Source organism: Platichthys flesus, chromosome 17 (assembly GCF_949316205.1).
Source record: "Platichthys flesus chromosome 17, fPlaFle2.1, whole genome shotgun sequence".
Taxonomy (NCBI): Eukaryota; Metazoa; Chordata; class Actinopteri; order Pleuronectiformes; family Pleuronectidae; genus Platichthys; species Platichthys flesus.
In genome coordinates, this window is record NC_084961.1 from 5,883,547 (window position 1) to 5,905,767 (window position 22,221).

The window sequence follows — 22,221 nt, forward strand, 5'->3', positions numbered from 1 at the left end:
TGGTTTGTATATAAATGTAATAAAGTAAAGTTCAGGATGCTTGCAGGAGCAAGTATAGGAAAAAAAAATTCCATAAATAAAAGGACATGTTGTGACATGGACAATACACCACATGTGCAAACACATATTTTGCACATTATAAATAATATGAGTGGAGTCACATAACAAGATGGAAAAGTACAGCATACATAATTCGTGCATACGCTCATTAATAAGCAGATCAGCTCATCTGTACAATTATAAAGAGGCTCCACTACCTCCCATGGCTGTATTCACCTGCTCGAAGGCCATTGGGTCCCAGGTGCCGCCCCCCCCCCCCCCAAAAAAAACCTCACACACTCACACACACACAGAGACACCTCACACACACAATACATAAGATGAGGTAAGATAACAACTTTACTGATCAACACAGTGGGGAATTTCAGATTTTACAGCAGCAGGCAAGTCAGAATGAGAAAGACTAAAGAGAATAAACACACATGAAAAGGCGCAGCTCTATCGCTGGCTCTCACCACGGCGCCATCTTGTATTAAACGATGACGACTACGTGGAGTAGACCTGAGGCTACCGATGCTCTCCGGGCAGTTGTGTAAGACAAGAATGTGATTTAACTATTATCAGAACCTCATGACAGGTGTAAACAAAACAAAAAAATGTATTAAGATTTCTGAAAAGACATATAGATAGTATGCCTGTAAACCAATGTAAATTAAATAGAATACGCAAAATAGCGGTTTCTGCAACCACCTACCAAGTCATATCCACTCACTATGTCACTCTAACACGCAGGACAAATTGTCCTGATGATTTGTGCTGAATAAATTGAAGGTGTGTGTGTCAATGCATGACATAGGGCCAGAAGTCTTGGGTGAGGAGGAATCTGATTCAGTCTGTGCCAATTATACTCTATGAGCAAAAGCAGGGAGTTACCATTGTCATTGCAGTTATTACAAAAATTATTTAACTAAAGTTGAAGGAGCTCTAAAAGATAGTTGAGTCTCCAGGCTCGATGGTTTAACCTGTGTCGGTCTCACGGGCCCTTTGGCATCTCATGATGAAAGGCTTAACGCGCCATCCCGGAGTTTACACAAGGACTTTTAGTTCATGATTACTTTGTACTGCAATAGACACACTAAGCAAACAGCTTCAGCCAATAACGTCAGCTGATTGAGAAACAGTGTAAACAAAAGAGTCAGACCGAAACCTCTCTCGGCTGAACAGTGGGACAGCTACGATATGAAGCCGACACGTGCATTGATAGATGGAGATAATATGAATCGCAAATAAATGTTAACACGCTGTGGGAACCATCCAAATATTTCACAATTTCAAGATTAACAACAGCTATGCAGCAGGAATCGTTTCGTGACAAAGCTTGTGGTGCAACATGTGACAGAATAGAAAGATATCTGAGCGGGGACATGTTTTCAATTTGGCCCATCCTGTTGTTGATGTCTGTCGTGAGGAGGAAGGTGTGTGAAATGCTGGAATAGGGCCAGTAGAAATATTTGCATATTTCACAATGTGCAAACACACACAACTGCACAACATGTTACACAAACTGCAACTGAATCCCACTGAACCAGTGAACTGTGCTTCATTATCTCCTTAAAAATCTACTGATAGTGATAAATGGTAAATAAAAACCACATCAGGACATTCAAACCCAGATAAAACAGATGGGGCTTCAATTTACCCTTTAATAGGTCTGAAATAGTAAAATGTTTATTTATTATTTATATCACTTATCTAAACAAGGTTACAAGTGCTTGTAAAATAAAAAGTATTCCATTCAGTTACATTTTAATTTGAAGGGGAACACTTTAACCTATTGTATTAATAAATAGCAACAGACAATTTGAAATGTCTGATTATTTATTTCTTATATGTCAAACATAATAATCTGCTCAGTGATTAAAAGGTTATCATGCATGTCTCATTACCTCTCTCTAGTGTGTGGAAACATTACTCCCTAAAAAATGCATCATCATCGTCATTGTTACAGTTTTCCTTGGAACTATTAATTCTATCATAGGCTTCAGAGAAACTTGATCAAATAAAATCAAGATCTACATTTTCACGAGCAGAAATCCATTTTTTTTATTGTGGGTGAACCTTTTTAAGGTGACGGAGACTGGAGTAAATATTTTCAGTATGAAGCAAACAGTGAGTAATCCATTGTCCTGATCCTTCATTCCTTACAACACACCCCAGTGCCTGCGGGCACAGGGCCTGGATCAACATGACCTACTAACTTCTCAGACAAGTGGGCTGCCTGCACATGTTTACCTTTCCTTTTGTGGACAAGTGCACACGTCACCAACCCATGCAGGGAAGGCTTGGGTCTGACACAGATGTGCGTTGCCGGTTTGTGTGTCACATGTGTGTGGGGGGAGGGATTTGTGTGAGTGGCACAAACACGCAGCGGGCATTAGCGCCCCACTGGGTAGCAGCGACACTGAATTCATTTTCAGAGAGCTGCTGCTGGCTTGAGAACCAGATTCACACGAAGAAAGATCTCCAGCGTCGTAGATGCAGAATAACACTTCATACTGTACCTTGCACACATCAGGGTTTACAGGAAAAAACAGTTGTTTAAACAGAAGTTTCACCAATTTAAATGTTTTTTTTATTAGCATTTTTATCAGCAAGATTATGAAGGAAGGTTCCGAACACAAATTAAGTGTTTGATAACCTGCTCATTAAAACCAAGAACGAGTACAAAGATGGTTTCACTCCTTACATAAGAAATGCTGTTAACATTTAAACTAGAAAACAAGGAAAACATATGTCTTAACATATTTAAAACAAGTCTGTTTTACTGTGTGCATCACCACAAAAGCCATTATTTTCTCTTTCTATAAAGTTCATATAGACGTGTTGTTGGAATTGCGTCTGTAACATTTGCTTCCTCCGCTTTGCTGGCAGCTCCATTGATATAAAGTCTGGTTCCATCACACTCCCAGTCCTCTAGCAGCCGAGCCAGGGATCCTCTCTGATTGTCCTGGAGATGAAGTTAATTTTCCTCGCCATTTCCGAGTGGTAGATCCGCTTGCAGTTCTCAAAGTTCTTCCTCTGTCTCTCTCGACAGGGCTTCTCGTAGTAGCGCTTGCGCTTGACGTCTTCGATAATCCCTTCCTGACTGAGGACCCTGGAATATGTAGAGAGAGAAATGTGTGAATAGCTTTAAGACACTAAACTCAACAGGAAGTAGCAGCACATGTGACCCTGACAGAGCAATTCCTCCATATTTATGGATTCTTCAACATTTCTGGTCGGAAAGATCACAGACTTAATTCACAAATTTATAATGGAGCACTCAAAGTCGATTCATAAAATTCTTATTTTAAGTCTTCAAACACCAAGTCATAGCCATTTTTTAATGATAAATCTTGAGATTTACAAACTTAACAAACACATTATAACCAAATCATAGAAACAACAGAGAGCTCACACCCACCTAATAATGCTTTACAGTCCTATCTATCCCATAGTTTAATTTTACATTATCACTGTTCTGGCACATTTAACTTTCTGGTTTTAGGTTTGAATCCTTTATGAGTTATTTCCTTTTTGTGTCTTTACATTATAAATGTTTTAGGACAATGGCAATCAGAATAAAGTATATTTGATTTGATTGTTATTGGTGACGTTTGAATATAAAATGCACATGAGACAGTATGTGTAATAGATGTATTTTTAGATTTTGCTATAATAATCAGGGACTGGGTGAAATAAGTATTTGATAGAATCCTTGCTCTGGATAGAAAATTGTTTTTCTTATTGTAGAGTGTCCAGAGTCGAGCAAAACAAAGCATCAGACTAAGCATTGATAATAAAACAGTCAACTTATACAGATACACAGGTGATCCCATTCCACTATATGACATGTATATTTAATCACTTTATCCTGTTGGGGTTTTGAGACACAGATGGACTCTGTAAGACTAACAAGCTGATTTACAAACTTTGATCACATGTTCCAACATTGAAAAGATTGTTGTGCAGCTGCAGTCATTCACACATTATTATTCCAGATTTATTATTATGATATTATTTCCATCTATTTGAGTTTTTATAACAAACTCCAGTGCGCAGCCGCAGCTCTGTGACATTGAGCGGAAGGCTAACGCTAACGCAGCTAACGTTAGCTCATTTTTGCTCCAACACAATAATAAATCATAGTCCAACATAATATCTTCAACACGAGACTGTTACTTGTTCAGAGTCTTGTAAGCTCCGTCCACGTTCCCGTCCTGGACCATCACTGTCCGCGCGATGAAGCGAAGGTGTCTCGCCATGATCACAACGGTGCTTGCTTTAAAAATGACCGTCCGGAAACACTTAACTTGAAAAGGTTCCGGATGCAAGAAACCCTGATGCACAACTCAACGCTAGGTGGCGCTTCACTCAAGCTTTCTGGTAAAGTACCTGTGTTCAGTCCTTTTGTACAAACTGATATATTTGTTGTATTGTATACCTTTATATTACAATTATTTGTGTATTTTGCTAATTAATTTAATGTCCACATTTTATTTAATCGTATGCTGTATGACAAGAAAACATTATGACCCTATTCCTTCTGTCATTTTGAGGAGATTTGATGTGAATTAAGTTGAAAACATACACAAGTATCCAGTATCATAGTATTACATGCAAAATCATTTATACTTTAAAAACTCAGAACTGCAGAAATCTGTTTCTTTTTATTCTTCCCTGAACTCTCAGTTATTGATTGTTGTGTATGAATGTGAGGAAATGAAAATGAATCACCAAACTGTCTTTTGTACACACTCAAACCACACAAATTGTATCCATGGCAAGCCGAATGACTAAATGTAAGGGACATAAATGTTTTTATTTAATAATTTAACTTCATTTAAAGGTTCAGTGTGTGGAGTTTAGTGATATCTAGTGGTGTTATATAGTGTTATATTGATCCCAGACTGACTCTGTGATGCTGAGATCAGGACTTGTGTGATGGCCGTTTACCATCTGTGTCACTTGTCAGTGAAGATGGTTCTTCATGACTCTGGTCATATATGTTTGGGTCGGTATCTCTCCTCAGAATGAATTGAGTCCAACCAAACACATTCCTGCTGGTGATGGATAAGAATCTGATAACAGTGTCCAGTGTTAACCTTTCATCGCTGCCATTCTATTCTTCTATTTCTTCTCCTCCTCCCAATGCTTCTGTTGTCCTCTGTTATTCTGAGGTCAGTCAGCGGTGAACGCTGGATGGTGTGTCAGTACTCTGAATTCAAAGGTGCTTCTACATGTCCTTCCCTCTGTATTGATGAATACACTAGGTTTATTCCCATTTTGCTGTAGCTTGGCATAGGGCACTGAATCTGTGTGGTGCCACGGAGAGTAACGCTGAGAAGACCTGCACAGATAACATCATGATGCATGAATGCAATGCATCATGTTTCCAGAGGCATCGTCTCTGATCCAGACCTGATGAAATGCTCCTGGCAGTGAGTGAACGTATGTGTGAGTAAGAGGGACGAGAAAGAGTGTAACACAGAAAAAGCTAAATTGCATTAAGACTTTTTATTTCAGTTTTATTCCAGCTATGATCGAATACATCTTCTTCACAAATCTTCAATGTTTTAATTTACTACTACATTTTTTAACTTTTTTACTTATCTAAAGTTAAAGAATTGTATTTAGGCCAACATTTAAGGTTGTGTTTTAATAAAAATGCAGATGAAGAATAATTTACATTTCTAAGAATTTTTGGTTGGTGATTTGATGCAGTAACAATGTCAAGTGTGGTAAGATTTTAATGAAAAGTGCCTCGAGATAAGGTTTGCTGTGATTTGGTTTTTAATTAACAAAACATAATCCACACTTTAATTGCTAAGTTATTGACTCGCTTTAGTTCTGTTCCCTTCACTTCTCGTCAGATACCTGAGAATGGAATGGCCCCAGCCTACAAGACTCTTCACACCCTTCCTCACTGTATCACATCAAAAGAACTTACTGGAAGTGCGTTTTCCAGCTCGTATCCAAATCTTTCACCATGCTGACAGGGGTGGGGGGTAGGTGCACACACACACAAACTCAGAATGAGGGGAGGGGGGGAAAGTCCCTCCCTGCCACCGTCATCTGCATTGGCTGGATCAGCATCCGATGCAGGCGAGCTGTCAGCCAATGAACGCAGGAGAGGCAGGAGATGCAGCCAGAGGAGAGGGGAGAGTTTGCAGACCGGGTAACGGAGAGTGGGGACAGACATCTTCTGGAGAGTGTGCAGCCACAATCGGCTTCTTAATCTGCAAAAAAACTTTAAGTAAAAATTACTTTTGGAACACTTCTGCATCAAGATGGAGGATAAAGTCACAGATTTCTCTGGAAAATGGAAAATGAAGTCTTCGCAAAACTTTGAGGATCTCTTGAGAGCTCTGGGTGAGTACGAGTACGAGGGACATCTCCAGTGAAGCTTTTCTTTCTGCTCTAAAAACTTTCCCACCCAATTGCATCCTGTTTTTGTAAATAAACTTCGAAACAAAAACTTTTTCTTCACTTTTGTTGCGTGAAGCTTTGTCAAAGGTCGATGCCACTTTGGAGCCAAGCTGCACATTGTTAATCTAGTTTATCATCAACCACCGAGGCCCATTGTTAAAATGCTAAAGAAATACAGAAAGGAAAGAGATGCATCTTTCGTTACAAAGACCTGTCAATCATTTTGTGGCATTGTCAGCGGGAAATCCACTTTGGCTTCCAGGTCAAATGGTGAAAACCAAAGTGGTCTGAAGTGAAGTCTGTGGTTGAATTGGTTCGCCGCTGCCCAGCTAACCCATGTTCCATCATTGGAAAGGGACTTGTTCAGGTACATGAGGCCGAGTGGAAGAAGTCCTCTGTGGGGAGAACAGGACGGGAAGGTCAGCCGAGGGCCAGCCAGTGGCATCCATTAAAAATCTGAAGACAAATAGCCTGTGGAGGAATGCTAGATTAGACTCATCTGAAGCAGGGTCCTCCTCATGCGGTTGTAATTAGAGCCAGTGTAAACGGAACTAAGCCTCGACATGGGCCCCAGCAGCCAGCCGGCTCTGAGAAGGACTTTCCTTCTCTACCCTGGGCCTCTCTTACCCGGTCTGGAACTGTGTGTGTGTGTGTGTGTGTGTGTGTGTGTGTGTGTGTGTGTGTGTGTGTATGTGTGTGTGTGTGTGTGTGTGTGTGTGTGTGCGGCCTCTTTTAGTACCACTCCATGATCAAATCAGGTTTGACTTCAATCAGATTTGTTGGGTCGTCCGAATCTCTCTGAAGCCGGTCCAGCTCACACGTACAAAAAAAGGGCAATATCCTAAGGGTCAACAGGCCGTTTACATTTGTTGTACTTTTCTTTTATTAAACATCACATCACATCTCTACTGACCTGGACCATGGGTGAAAATACACGGAGTGAGTTTCATCCTGGTTGTTCTTTGCGCGTCAGTGAGTCGGAACATTTTTCCCGACGGGTTATAGCTCCCTGTATTAAATCCTGTTAAATATTTCCTCTTGCTGAACAAATCCGTAGGTGAATTGGCCTGTCACAAGCTCAGTGACCTAACACATCTTGTTTTATTAATTAAATGGTTACAGGAAGGCATAAATGACTCAAAAAGACCCTAACGAGATGCGGAACCACCACAAAGAGACACAAAATGACACGAAAGGGATGCAAGAGAAGTACAAAGACACAAACACAAAGGAACTGGAGAACAACAACCACAAAAAGATGCAACAACAACCACAAAGAGATGCCAAATTACCATACATTAGCATCTCTTTCACCAGGAGTCCATGCGAGGGTCCACCAAGGAGGTTGTGTTTTCAACCCTGTCCATTTGTGTGTTGTAAGAATGATTACACAAAAGTACTACACAGTTTCCTCAAAACTGAGAGAATATGATATGAGTCAGGGAAGAACTTATTACATTTTCCAGGAATCCAGGGATTTTTTTAGGGTATTTTTTCATCATTTTCCATGATTTCCCAGTGAATACTTGCTGCAGCTTGATTGAATTTAAGGTGACTATTGGGCCTCGGTGGAGGTACGTGCTCTACCGAGAACCAGTCCAGTCTATAGCCGTCTTTCATGCCAAACTGAAGGAGGTGGAATCGATATCTTTCCACCTCGATGTCAAAGAGAAACGGGGCTGAAGTTTATCGGACCCGTGAATTCAAAGTTTCCATCGTTCCACTTTGAGCTTTTACGCAGCCGTCATGTTCGATCTCCGTCTCTTTGTGAAATCAAGCTGTGAAAAGATGAACCCCCTGAACCTGATTGTTGGAGCAGCGTCAGCAGAGATTTGGCAGAAATTTGAGTGGATAATCACCGATTTCTGTTCCAGGGTAAACTATTATGTTTAGCAGCTTTAGGGTTTCTTGTTCCTGCACGTCGAATTGTCAAGAATGCACTTCTTCTGTCCTTTTGCAAACTTTGCCTTGTATCACTCATTACAGAAATTAGTGGTTTTAAGGAATATACCTGTGGATTTGCACGTTGTAACTCATCCATTTGCCATTAGCTATACAGCTTATCCTATGAGAGTCTCTGGGGGGGGGGACTGGAGTATATCCCAGCTGACATTACGCTAACAAGCTCAAATCACATGTGCTTTACATTACTGGCAAAAGTTTGCCGGAGCATACCAGACATTCTGCCTCGTAACCAAGGAATTAATCACGTTGAGATTTTTATTGCCTCATGGTTTTGGTCAAAACGAAAATATGTTATTGTTTTGTGGCACCGCTGCCGCACAGACGGTTTTTATGGGCGGCTAAGAAGAAAAGAAACAAAGCATTCATAACCTTTGTTTCCTGAAAACCAAGGGGAAGAAAACATGTGCATTGTGAAAAAGAAGATTGAATTAGGTTGTTTGTTTGTTTTATTGAACAACAGGCAGAGAAAGAAACTTCATGCTCGTAGCTTCTCTGGTAACACTTTCAAAAAGTCTAAATCTTAAAGTGCTGAAAGTTTCATGGTGATGGATCCGCTTCCTAAAGCAAACAGCAGATGTCTGCACATTTACACTGCTCATGACACACAGTCGTTTGGGGCGATAAACTCATTCACAGCTGTGTATTATTTCCTCTCGTTTTCACCACAGCTGCCAATTTAACATCTCCTCTGTTTGCATTTGTCCAGGTGTGAATGTGTTCCTGAGGAAGATCGCAGTGGCGGCCGCCTCCAGCCCAGCGGTGGAGATCACCCAGCAGGGCGAGAGTCTGTCCATCAAGACCTCCACCAGCGTCCGCACCACCCATGTCTCCTTCACCGTGGGCCAGTCCTTCAATGAGGCCACAGTGGACGGACGTCCCTGCACGGTACGCAGCCCTTTCGCTTCCTGTATAATGTCAATACATGCATACCAGCATTTGGTCAAGGTTATAACCAACCATGGTTCTGCACAGGCGGAACATATGGGAATAATAAGAGTGCAACTGTCGAGTGGTTGTTGGTGATAGTGCATGGATCTGTTCTTCATATCTTTATGCTGAGTTAGTGGTGCATTGTTTCCTTCGAGACGGTACAAATGTTCAGAGGCGTGGTTACGAAGTTTTTCCATCACATCTGTGTCCAAAGCACATGAATGAGGTCAGGTGTTATTATTCTCCCTGCAGAGTTTTCCCAAGTGGGAAACAGAAAGCAAGATCAGCTGCGAACAGACTTTACAGAAAGGTGACGGGCCCAAGACGGCGTGGACCCGAGAGCTGACCAATGACGGAGAGCTGATACTGGTAATCATTCGTGTGCAGCGACCAAGCAGTTAAAACAAGAATCAGAGTCTGAGAGCTTCAGAGTAAACACTTGTATAAACATGACTTTATCCAGATTTAAAAACTAGTAATTAAGATTAGTTTACAGAGTTATTAGGCCAAGTCTGCAGTCATGCTCACTACTATAAATATATATATTAATTCCAATAAATCAAAAGGTCAGGGCATCAATAAAGTCAGTGTATGATTCATGAATAGCTGTACAAAAGTTCAATTTGCAAACCTTGACCTTAACCGTGCCGCTAGTGTGGCAATACATTCTCAGGCTGTTGTTTATCAACCATTGGCATGATACTCAAACTTTCCTAACAGTTTTACCACTTAGCTTCTGCAAAAGTTTAATTAATTAAATGGCCAAACAAGAATCATGTTGAAGGAGGAATATCCATAACCCAATATTCCAAACCATATTTCTGTTTATCTTGATATTTAATGAAGCATAATATTCCAATAGGTTCAACTGTCCTTTTGTTGCTTTTCTCTTTCAGACGATGACGGCCGGGGATGTTGTCTGCACCAGAGTTTATGAGAGGGAATGAGGACATCTTTCTAAATCTTCATCCAACGCTTCTCTTTTCTGTCTCCACCATCACTTCGCTTTCCTCGCCTAGATTTCTTCTTGTCGTCCTCACAGCCAATCAGATGTCGGACCAGTCCACCGTGTAGAAAAAGGCTTCAGTTTTATTGAATGTATGTAGATTGCCTTTTAACACCGAAGCTGAATTCACGCTCACATAAAGGCCACATATTCCGCTTTAGAAGCTGCATCCCAGTGTCTGAATCCATGTTCACGTTGTTATTAAACTGTTTTATATGAATTTGCTGTTTTGACGACTTCTTTTCAAACATTCGATCTCGATGCTGCCTCCGCCCTGCACCTCCTATTCCCCTGTTGTCCATCTCCATATCCCTTTACATCACTTTCTGCCATTTCTTCGTTCTCTGGACACACAGATTATTCCCCACCCTCCCCCATCCCCCCACCCCATCTTTCCATTTGCAATCCAGTCCCCTGTCCTCTGTGTGCTCTCTGTCATCATAGCTCACTACAATATGTGTGCCATTAGTTTAAAAAGGCCCAAAGACAATTCACGTTTCATAAACTCTGCTTTGAGAGATGCTTTGGCAAAGCCACGGAAGGAAATGGGGAGTGGAAAGGAAAATGAAGGAGAGCGCGGCCATGAGAAAATCATTTCATGACATCAGGAGGAGGTTATATTTCTTATTCTCCCCCTCCCCAGCTGAACCTATTTGCAAAATGAGCTCAGTGAAATCCCCCCCAATCGTCCTCTCTGGCTTTGCACCCAGGTACAGAGTGTTAAGTGACTTCCTCTTGCTCTCTGTGCTGATGTTTCCAGCTGCGCTCTCTCAAAACCCACTTTTCAACGTAATGGATGCAAAGAAAAACATTCAAACCTGAACTGGAAAATGAAACGAGAGCACCACCAGTTAAAAATGATAGATCTACTGGTTCTCAGTGTCCCTGATGTCCGTCCTGTCATCAACTACAACTCAGCACCAGTGAGTGTGTGAGACTGACTTAACCTTTGCCCCCTAAAAAATGTGTCGTTCACAGTCTCCTTCCTGAAGAGAGCTGCGTGGTTCACGGGCCAGTGATGGTTTTTCCAGTTTTTGTGGAGACAAGCGCCCCTGTGAAGTGCTTCCCAGTTTATACACACAGCACCAAGCAAACAGCAGCAGGAGGACTGGGCCGCCTCAGGATGAACCTTCTCAGTATGCTCAATGAGAGTTTGGTGGGAAAGTGCCAATGCAAAAATGCTCAATTGCAAGTGAAAGTCCTGCATTAAAGTTCTTTACGTAAAAGTGATGTTTATGTTTGTGCAATTTGGTGCAGATCCACATACGAACCCAGTTAATTTGAATGTGGTTTCATCAGGTGACTGGTTGGCCTTGGCGGAGGTTTGTGCTCTCTGAGTGCCCGTCTCTAGTCAAACTGTTTATTCATGAGGCATCATGAAATGATTACTGAGGTAAAAAAGAGGAAAGAAAACTCATACGACCCAAATCGACTTGTTCTTTGTTGTGTGAAGTATTGTTTTATTTGACCTCAGGACAGAAACCATCTGAGAGCAACAAGGGGAAATCTCTGTCGGTGAAACATCTCATAAACATCTAAATGTGGCAAAGAGCCCAAACCAGTCTCTGGGTTTTTCCGAGGGATCCTTTGAGAACCACTGGTATAATCTTAAACATTGCATTATATTCTATAATTTCGTTATTGGTGTTTTTGCGTGTAACATTTAAGTCTGTAAACTGAATAACAAGTGCTGCAGTAAAACTTACGTTATTTGCATCTAAAATGAAGTGAAGTGTAAATAAAATGGCAAGTTAGCACCTCAGAGTTTTTATATTTGATTAAACCCACATGGTTTCTATCCTCCGCTGATCCTGAGTGTGTGTCTGCATGAAAGAAGGAGAGTGAAAAGATTATTTCTGACTAGGTATGTGTGGATTACACAACCTCAGCCGTCATGTACATGCTTTTATGTCTCCCAGGCAGAAAGTACATGTATGAATGTTTTGTCAGTGGTCTCAGTGAAACCCAATTTCTTGTGTAAGCGCCGATCTGAGCCGCAGAGGCTTTTACCGCACTGTGGAGGGCAAGGAAAGTTCCTGGCTATTTGCACAGTGAGAAAATGGGCATTGTACAGACACACACACAAACACACACACAAACACACACACACAAACATACAAGATGCTTGATTGTGTCCAAATGACCCCTTTGACTCTAGCTTGTTAGAAACCACCCAGTCCCTCCTTGTTAGCCGGGTCACTTTCCACACACAACTGTGATGCCAGTTCATTCCTCAGGCAGTGATGTCATGGAGCACTTGCGCTGCTCGATTGGCCGAGGAATGCTGTGGTTTTGGGACGGGGAGGCAACCAACCCCTGCGTTTGAGTCTGGGCCATCTGGACCAATCGTGACAGGGCCCATTAGAGGATGCGTCACAGGAGTCGGCCGACAGACGAGTCCTGTGATCAGGTCCTGGCAGATCAGTGCTCACTCAGCTGCGACAGCCAAACGGAAAAAAGCCTTCTTCCATAATTATTAAATCTGTGAAGGCTTCTAAAGAAGGCCGCTCATTCTTTGCTGTCCCAACACATCCGTTTCCACCCTGTCCTCCAAATGGTTCTCTTTGCTTTTTCATTTAACCTCTGTGGTTGCAATGATCTTTAAAGTACAGTTTATTGGTTGTGATGTGAAAGAAGAGCCGGTGTGCATGTGATGTATAAAGCCCCTGAATTCTTGAATATCATGACACAAATCAGTGTTTCTCAGCTTTTCTGACTTCAAATCTAAACACCTTGTGACACCTTGTTACAATATGTACTGTAAATGGTTAGGTTAGGGTAGGTTAGGTTTTTATATTGAACATTTTTTAAATAAACATTTAAATATATGCAAGAAAGTAAGGCCCAGCTAGTTTAACATCAAATTATCTGAATAAATGATCATGTACTAAATTTTATGATTTTGTGTAATGCTGCAATATTCCAACTTTCCTCATAAGGAGCTAAATCCCAGCTATGTGTATCAGCTCTTATAGCAGATTGAATAAGAAAAGACAATACATCCTTTAAGATTGTTTCAGAGGCATGAACTGGCTGCTTTCCTCTTTCCTCTTCCACTAAATCTGATTCCTCTCGCTCGGCCTCACCGCTCCACTCGGACAGTCAGTACAAGCTCCAGCTGAGGAGTTAAACCAGCAGGACTTTCTATTGAAGTCTAGAGGAAAACCAAACATTTCAAATGATACTAAATATGTCAAGTTGAATTCTGGAATCTTTAAAACATCCAGAAGGTTTCCATCAGAGGAAATGGTACAGCCATAAAAACACAAGGAGGACTGGATTATAAAATTCAAGGCTACTTGAAGGGTAAATGAAAGAATACACTTATACCACTTATACCGACAATATATTTCGTTATATCCAGTTTGCATATGTATTGATTTCTTAATAAATATGTGCCTGTTGAATGGAGCTCCAGAAGTGTGGGGGGTCCAGTGAAAGGGATTTACAGTATGTACATGAACAGGTCTGTGTGCATGAGAGACACAGTCCAGCCTGTGTGTTTAAATCAAAATCAGGTGACTGCCCTCACACATGTGACTTGTATGAGAATGAAAAGAGACCAGGATGGATTGTACACGGCATTAGCCCATGACATGTGTATACATTAGTTGAGCTGAACATGTAATCCTTGCTGTTGCTGACAGGTCGTACAGAGGCACAAAGAAAAAACTGTACATGCAAATTGCACATAAAAAGAAATGTCACCTTGGTGGATATTGGCGAATATTGTCTGTCCTGCACAGATGGTTATTAATGTTGATGGTTGTGAATCTATTGCACTGTTGCACTTTCCTCCTCTTCATCACATCAGTGACTTATTAATACGTGTTACTGACCTGACTTGTTTTCCAGGAGTCCTTGTGCTTTATCGTCAAAGATCCAGGATCTCAGCTGTATCATGATTATGAATCATTTGGGAAACTCGTCAAATAACTACAAGTTTCATGAACAATGCTCAGATAACTTCTACATTCATGTTAAACTATATGGATGTAGTGAAAAACAGTTTTAAAACTAATAAATTCGGCTTTAACTGAGCCACGTCACAGTTCTCCCTATCCTAAGAAGCTGTTCAAGCCCAGGAGTCAGAATTATCACCTCAATGCACAAGAGGGCCATCTAGTGGATGAGGAGGGAAACGTCTTTGGACTATAGATAGGACTTTGGATTTATAAATAACGTTATACATATGCTATAGGTGTACTATATGATTTTTATGAGTGAATATACATTTATATATGTAGTGTAAAGTGTAAAGTGTAAAGTGTGAAGGCTGTTTTCATTCTTCCCCTAAAGAAAATATATCGAGACTTTGTATCACTAAATGATTGTAATACTTATGAATGATACTAATAAATAAATTTATAAAATTTTAATAAATAAATATATAAATAAATAAATAAATAAATAAATAAATAAATAAATAAAATAAAATAAGATAAAATTAAATTAGTTTGCAGAAGCAAACTGCGCAGGAGATGTGCAGTCCACTTCTGCGCAGGAAGTAAATAAAATAAATTTAATTAAAAACAAAAAATGTTTTTATAAATTATAAAAAAAAAGAATGTTAAAGCCCTCAAAAAGCCAATTAATTTGCCTCAATAATAATAATAATAATTATAATAATCCTTACAATTTCAATAGGGCCTCACTGTCTCGGTGCTCGGGCCCTAAAAGTTACATTAATCAAATAAAAAAAACAACATATTCATAATTCAGTTGACGTCCAGTGGTGGCCACGCCCACCGGCGGCCCCACGTGCCTCCGTGCCGCAGCAGCAGTCACATGACCTCGCTGGCTGGCCACTTCCTGATGGTCACTTGTTTTCCTGCAGGACAGAAAAATGTCGGCTGTGTGTTGACGTCGCGCTGCATCCTGGATCCTGACCGCCGGGACTGAACAGCACAACCATCCGGGTGATAGCACCTCCGACCTGCGTGTCTCCTCCACCGCGTTCACCTGACATCTTTCTTTGCAGAGACATGGTCGCAGGAGGAGGGGCGGGTAGCTAGCTCAAAGGATAACACCCCCCCACCCCCCTTCCCTAACACCGCCCGGCTGTCGTTTTCCGCCAACAAAACAAACCCGTCGTCTGATTGAAGACGATTGATCTGGTTTCGGCCCTTCTTCTATTCACTGTAAGCGGTGGCTGCTTCGCGTTAGCTCGGATTTCTCATCCCCGCGGCCATCATCATGTCCAAGTACACCAGCTTCCCAGACGCGGCCGAGGACCACAACCCATTCCAGGTGGGTGCAGGGTACCAGAAGGCCCCCGTCCCCGTTTTTCCAGTGTCTCTGACATGTTGTGTGTGATGCGTGGAAGTCAGTGATGTTGTTGTAATAGCTGGCGTGTTGCTGCTCATGTGACTGTGTGTGTGGGGCCTGGGGGGGTTTTCATCTCTGGGCCTGGTCATTCCTCCTGATCTGTCTATTTGTTGCTTTTATTTTATTATACAGCAACATCACAAACAAATTTTGTTAAGACCAATTGTCAAACCTTCACGTTCCAGTACTTGCTCATTGAAACGTGTGTTTTCTGCCTCAGGACCCTGCAGTGACTCAACACAGCAGCAACACAGGATATGCCACACTGGACCTGTACAACCCATTTGACAACACGACTACTGGAGTGAGCAATAATGTTATTATGCTATAATATAATTATATGTGAGGTTATAACAAGGAAATCAAAAATGACCAGGGCTGCAGTTTGAATCTTCTTTTTTTTTGTGCCCGAGCAATATGGATTTCCAGCCCCATGTCAATATCAACATGAGGGAGTAAGAACATGTCCAATATAAAATGAGACATTGGCCGATGTATTTATAAAATATGCCATTGATTCCTAAGATGCTGTTACTAAACCCTTATGACAAAGAAATGGATCTGAGGCTCAATATTTAAACAGTTTAAACACACTTAATTCCTTAAATGTACACAACTTCAATTAAGAGAATAACCAATTTGTTTATGTAGAATTCCAACATAAATAAATAATTTTTCCTGTATTGTTTATTCTGGTATGGTATAATAATAATAATACAATGAAACTGAAACAATACATTTTAACATAATTAAGACAGATTGCCCCTGAAAGCAGAAGGCAGACACAGCGGTGCTATAACATACAGTACACATTGGAACACTTCAGTTTTTATGTTATGAGGTTTATTGATGTTGCTTGGTAACAGCTTGAGTCTAAGTGATGAACTGTCAAATTGGGGTTTTGTTGCTAGGAAACAGCTTGAGTCCACTTCCTGTTTATTTGTTGGTAAACACACCAGCCTCAAGCCCACATCCACAATCACCCACAGTTCTCTGCCTTGTGGCCCCCCCCGAGATGCAGGTTGGGTTTGCTTATCTTTTATATTTGACTAAATATTTTCCAGCCTCCGCCACCGTATGAGGCCACTTCCCCCACTGCTGCACCTGTGCCTGCGCAGACCCCACCCAGCAGGACAACGCCCACTGAGCCACGCAACTATGGCTCCTACACCTCCCAGGTAAACATCCTGCACCTGTTTTCACCTTCATGTCAGCCCTTCAGTGGCAGTAGGATGCTCCACAATGGGATGTCACTTGATATTTGCACATAGTCCATTAAGGTTTGGCTCAAATAGACATGATGCTTCCAAATTTCATACTCGTAGGTGACATCTTTAATGCTTCATTACTTGTAGTAGGGGGCGCTATGGAGCCATATTTGCATCAACCAAAGCTTTTAAAAATGTTAAGCCCTTGATATGCAGTTTTAGGAGTGTCAGGAAAAATTTGAATGATACTAATTCCCTTGCAGCCTCAAATTAACCTTCTCAGTTATACTTTGTGTAGTTTAATCAGTTGAATGATTTATTTAGACTCAAAACCAAATGCTTCCTGAATTTAATAATTGTTCTTACGTCCAGTCATCGACACCTAATAGAAAACACTTGACGTTTGTACGCTTGGTAGCGTCACCTCCGGGAATCTCTTAACCGTCAGATACCGAAGCTTTTACATAATCCTTTTTATTATTTATGACACAAACTCGACCTCTGACACAAAGATCTGAAGCCTCATTTCCCCCGTGTCTCACTGTGTTAAGACTGCGGTGAATGCCACCACAGCCGAGCTGCTGAGGAAGCAGGAGGAGCTGGAGAAGAAAGCCCAGGAGCTGGAGAGGAGGGAGCGGGAGCTGGAGTCCCACAGCCTGGGACCTGGAGCCTGTAAGATGGGGAGGATAGGAGGGATTCAGAGTTGAAAACCATAGTTTAACGTTTTAATTCTATATATAGAATTAGTAGTTTTAAAAAAGTCCATTCATTGGCATTTCTAAACATATGATAAATGTGTTATAACCCGCTATAATGTAATTGAAACAGTAATAAGGAGATTTTAGGTGTTAATTAAGTTATTTAAGTTATTAAGTATTAGTCAACAAGTATAAATCTCATATTACTTTCTATTTTATCCCCTGTGTTTTTAATAAACTTACCTTCATTGTCTTCCCTCGCCCTCTTCTCCAGCCCGTCAGAATAACTGGCCCCCGCTGCCCTCCTTCTGCCCCGTGGGCCCCTGCTTCTACCAGGACATCAACGTGGAGATAACCCAGCGTTTCCAGCGCACTGTAACCATCATGTACTACTTCTGGATGTGTGAGTTCCTGTCATCCTTTCTCAGCATTTACTTTCTGAACATTGGTTTCATTTTGTAACGCTGCAGATGACTTGACGCAGCTCTCATGGCGGTTGGGTTTTTGCGTTGGGAGTGTGTTTTAGTTTCCTGTAAGGAGTATGAGCATGTATGAGTATGAGTATGAGCCTAGGTGTTTGCACAAAGACTCACACTTAGTTGCTAGACAGAGGACTGTAGCAGGAACCAGCTCATCGACCCACACAGCCTCTGATAGAGATTATTCTCCACACCCATGCACATTGGGAAAAGATAAAGGCGAACTTATATCAGTCGGTTTCCAGATTGATGCTGATGTTCATAAGAAAAACTTTGGGTTCTGGTTTGACTTTGACCAATTCTGAAAACGATAGACATAGAGAGATAAAGTGAGACCAAAGGAAGAGCAGACTATAATTAAAAAGCCCAGGAATCTAAATGTAACGTTTTCGCTATTTCTCTATCAATGAAAGGCAGTGATGATGGAAAATTCCCAGGATGTTGTTATCAAACTATTATGACAAAGAAATGTAATTGGGGTTTGATATTTTCAACCTAAACCCTATCTTTTTATAGGTAAAATAACAAAACAAAAGGAAAACACATCGTCCAACCAATCGGTTGGTCATGCTCAAACAAAGAGTGAGAAGTCAGAATGCACAACGGTTCCCTGTTGCTCATCCACTTCTCTTCATTCTTCTGTTTAGTCTCCGCTTGCACGCTGGTCTTCAACCTGATCTCCTCCCTGGCCATGTTCTGCGTGGACCCCTCTGGCGGTGTGGGCCTGGGCCTCGCCATCCTGTGGGGGCTCCTCTTCACCCCCTGCTCCTTCGTCTGTTGGTACCGGCCTATGTACAAGGCCTTCAGGTTTGTGGCTAAATCCCATCGAAAACCTTATCTTCCTCCTCTACCTGCCATTTAAAGTTTTTGGTTTTGGTTTTGCTCTCATTTTGACCTGTCAAGTATTTATCACATGTCACTGTGTAGGGGACATTCTTCAAGGTTCACCTCTGTCCTTTCTTTAGAAGTATTAATACTGTCTTGAGAGCGAAAGCAGTGGAAGTGGAACTTAACATCAGCAGAAGAGGCCCCATAAAGGGAAGAGCCAACACAGAGAATTTATTACATCTCTTTCCCTTTTTACTTTGTTGTTGTCCAGATTTCTTTGATCATTTCTCCGGTTTCTCATGCGAGCTTCTGCTTTTAAAAGTCCGTGTGGACATCGGCTTCAATTTCCTGTCGGTGGTCTAGCAGCTGGACGGAAATGACAGCTTCCAATCTTTATCATTTTTTTTTTGTTAGTGGGTGCACTTCAATGATCTCACGCAACTTTCCAGCACAGCACAGCTCTGCCCAACTTCAACCTCAGTCTAATCAACTAGAAGTGAAGTTATACACCCTGTTGGATTGTTGTTGCTTCGTTCTACTGAATATGGCATTTTTCCTCTCTTCCAGGAGTGACAGCTCCTTCAACTTCTTCCTCTTCTTCTTCGTTTTCTTTGCCCAAGTGGTCACCTCCGTCGTCATGACCATCGGCATCCCAGGATGGGGTTTCAGGTGGGACTCAAATCAACTTAACACTGATGCAAGCCTCTTTCCAATTCATGTTTTTAATTTTTAAACCCTTTATGAAAACCTTCTGCATCTAGCTGCATTGTCTTGTGAAGAAATTTGAATTCAGATTTTCCCAGTGGCAGTTGAAATTTTTCTGTCATCCTGCAGCTAATAATTTTATGTCTGCAAAACTAAGTACTCACTGTCCTTACTTGACCTGACAGTGCTGACAGAACAAAGATAACGAGAGTATAATTAATACTGAGCGTGAGCCACAGTGTCTGGTTAATTCATTCACATCTAGACTGTCCATTATTTTCTGGTGCAAAAGAGGATATTAACTGACTTTCCTCGCTGTTCCTCTGTCGTTCTCTTCTTCTTCTTCTTCTTTCTCTCGTCTCTTTCTCTCAGCGGGTGGATCGTGAGTCTGGCTGCTCTGAATACCAGCGTCCCCGTCGGAGTGATCATGATGATAAATGCCATCTGCTTTACTGCCCAAGCCGCCATGGGGGTCGTTATGCTGAAGAAGGTGAATAAAATAGTTGAGCTGGAGGGAAAATTGAAAGGTTGGGACTCACATGAAGGGGCCATCTTTGACAAGGTGTCAGTCACACTACCCCTGCACGGACTGATTAACAGGATATTTAGAGCAGGACCATAACAAAACTGAAACTCCACAACATCTTATATCTTTTAATGAATTTAGACAAATTTTATTATTAGGTTTAATCATAGAATTTATATAAAGACGGATGACACATTTTACACATCTCGTTGTAAAGAAATTAATATAAAATAGCCAGTGTCCGTGCAGTGGTTATCGTGGCGTGGACCTGCGGTATCGAGGTCCCTCCGATGTATGAGCCTGTTGTATTAATCGTCAATCATTAAATTACACCCTCACATACAATTAGCACTTCACATAGGTGATGATAATTCACAGAAAATCACAGAAACCATCTCTATGAGTACATGGAGGAGGTTGGGTTTATGACTTACACTACAGCCAGCCACCAGGGGGCGGTCAATATGATTTGGTTACTCTTTTGGGGAGCCTTTATGTCTCTCATCTTTATTTACAGGCTAATGGTTTAGATCCTCGACTTAACCGCATCGTGAGAAACCTGTTTAGTTTTCAATAAACGAGAGTGAAAACTGAAGTTTCACTTTCTACCTGCTCCGTGTAAACATCCCACGTGCTCGCCTTGTCCAGGTTGTCCGCCCACCATCGAGCCGTCTGTCGATAACAAACAGTCTGTAGAATGGCCTCGATATCAGGTGTCTGCGTATCGTTTTCACCCTCACAATGTGTGCGATGTGATGATAAATTGCTTCATCTATCGGGTGTCAGCTTACTCTGCTCCTTTCCCCGCTCCAGGTCCACAGCCTGTACAGGCAGACCGATGCCAGCTTCGTAAAGGCCCAGGCTGAGTTCGCCACCGGAGTCATGTCCAATCAGGCTGTACGCCAGGCCGCCACCACCGCTGCCACCACTGCCGCCCAGGGGGCCTTCACCGCGCCCCGGTAGAGAGCTAGAAGACGGGCCAGGAGGGTGAGAAGATGGAGGAACAGTTCGGTATTAATTTCCCCACCGATGATTAGAATTTGATTGGGGGGGAGGGGACACCTAAACTTTAGGGCACTTGCATGAGACAGAGGTGGGGATGTCTAGCTTCAAAATACAGTAATTTACATGTACAGGACAAGTTAGCTATATTGCCAAAACATGAGTCAGCATATCACAAATGTTGATCGAAGGAAAAAGAAAAATGATGTGAAAACGGTGAGACGTCGATGCTGTAAGAAACCCTGTGTCACTGAATGCTTTTTATATGAGGACGACGAGCTGCGTGTGCCAAGTGGGGATAGTACTAACGTGCATATGTCCAAAATCTAAATGACCTGGATGTACATTGTGTTTACGAGGAGTCATGTTTCACGACAGATGTGAGAGTCGGGGCTGAACACTGAACGGCTGCCAGTCTAACACGTGATCCATACCTGAGCGGATCAGCTTCGGCCATTCCTACTTTCTGTTGCTTCACTGTAAAAACTAACACGTTGTTTTTGTTGTTGTTCCTATTGAGAATGCCTATTTGCCGTGTTTGCCAAAAACCTCTCATACTATCAGGTTATGAACATGCGTTGTTTTTGGTTACGTTATACTGTACCTGTCACTGGTCTGTTTGTGCAACTTGTGGTTCTTATGATTATATATAATTCACTGTCTTGGTTTAATAAAAAAACGAATTGTCTTGCTTATACAGTCAACTGCGGTTGTTGCTGTCTTGTGTTATTGATCATGCAAATCATCAGGTTTGATAATTAGCGTCTGTGGAGCTTTCAACTGCCTCTTCATCAGCAGATGGAGCCACCCAGTTGCCATGGAAACAGTTGCTCTGAAAACAGTATAAACTCGCATCTCGACAACATAAAAAAAAAACTGTTGAATTTAAGTGTGGTTTAATATTTTAGTTATGTAGTAATTGAGACAGGTGAGGATAGTTCACTGCAGGGCTGCGCTCTAAGTCCCCAAATAAATATCTCAATGTCATTTTCATCAATAAGAATGTAACTGAAGTACAGTATATCTTGATATAATGTGTCAACTAACCAGAGGGTCAGTGGTTTGATCCCGGTCCTTG

The 22,221-nt window shown here is 41.6% G+C and overlaps 3 protein-coding genes across 4 annotated transcripts; 2 read left to right on the forward strand and 1 right to left on the reverse strand.

The window, feature by feature from the left end:
- Window positions 1–2,609: 2,609 nt before the first annotated feature.
- On the reverse strand, window positions 2,610–4,343 carry mrps21 (mitochondrial ribosomal protein S21). The gene is made up of 2 exons (XM_062410619.1): window positions 4,222–4,343; window positions 2,610–3,154 (listed from the first exon to the last, which is right to left on the reverse strand). Exons 1-2 carry the CDS (start codon window positions 4,302–4,304, stop codon window positions 2,974–2,976), a joined length of 264 nt encoding a protein of 87 aa, XP_062266603.1. The 5' UTR covers window positions 4,305–4,343; the 3' UTR covers window positions 2,610–2,973.
- A 1,882-nt stretch (window positions 4,344–6,225) lies between these two features.
- On the forward strand, window positions 6,226–10,558 carry crabp2b (cellular retinoic acid binding protein 2, b). The gene is made up of 4 exons (XM_062410128.1): window positions 6,226–6,411; window positions 9,140–9,318; window positions 9,616–9,732; window positions 10,260–10,558. The coding sequence occupies exons 1-4, from the start codon at window positions 6,330–6,332 to the stop codon at window positions 10,308–10,310; spliced, it is 429 nt and encodes a 142-aa protein (XP_062266112.1). The 5' UTR covers window positions 6,226–6,329; the 3' UTR covers window positions 10,311–10,558.
- Window positions 10,559–15,152: 4,594 nt separating this feature from the next.
- Window positions 15,153–21,847, forward strand: scamp3 (secretory carrier membrane protein 3). 2 transcript variants are annotated; one of them, XM_062410181.1, is made up of 9 exons: window positions 15,159–15,619; window positions 15,918–16,001; window positions 16,762–16,875; window positions 17,457–17,577; window positions 17,878–18,006; window positions 18,730–18,889; window positions 19,478–19,579; window positions 19,988–20,105; window positions 20,955–21,847. In XM_062410181.1, exons 1-9 carry the CDS (start codon window positions 15,566–15,568, stop codon window positions 21,102–21,104), a joined length of 1,032 nt encoding a protein of 343 aa, XP_062266165.1. In that variant the 5' UTR covers window positions 15,159–15,565; the 3' UTR covers window positions 21,105–21,847. The 2 variants fall into 2 exon arrangements, with proteins under 2 accessions (XP_062266167.1, XP_062266165.1); XM_062410183.1 differs by lacking the exons at window positions 19,478–19,579; window positions 19,988–20,105; window positions 20,955–21,847 and adding an exon at window positions 19,048–19,471 and having other exon boundaries at window positions 15,153–15,619.
- Window positions 21,848–22,221: the final 374 nt, after the last annotated feature.

Bases quoted from the DNA above. Each gene is read 5' to 3' on its own strand.
- mrps21 (XM_062410619.1), bottom strand. From the start codon at position 4,304: ATGGCGAGACACCTTCGCTTCATCGCGCGGACAGTGATGGTCCAGGAC. The intron at 3,155-4,221 runs GTAACAGTCTCG...TACATATTCCAG, and splicing joins GCTTACAAGACTCTGAACAA to GGTCCTCAGTCAGGAAGGGA.
- crabp2b (XM_062410128.1), top strand. From the start codon at position 6,330: ATGGAGGATAAAGTCACAGATTTCTCTGGAAAATGGAAAATGAAGTCT. The intron at 6,412-9,139 runs GTGAGTACGAGT...GCATTTGTCCAG, and splicing joins GGATCTCTTGAGAGCTCTGG to GTGTGAATGTGTTCCTGAGG. The intron at 9,319-9,615 runs GTACGCAGCCCT...TTCTCCCTGCAG, and splicing joins TGGACGGACGTCCCTGCACG to AGTTTTCCCAAGTGGGAAAC.
- scamp3 (XM_062410181.1), top strand. From the start codon at position 15,566: ATGTCCAAGTACACCAGCTTCCCAGACGCGGCCGAGGACCACAACCCA. The intron at 17,578-17,877 runs GTAAGATGGGGA...CCTCTTCTCCAG, and splicing joins CAGCCTGGGACCTGGAGCCT to CCCGTCAGAATAACTGGCCC. The intron at 18,007-18,729 runs GTGAGTTCCTGT...TCTTCTGTTTAG, and splicing joins CATGTACTACTTCTGGATGT to TCTCCGCTTGCACGCTGGTC.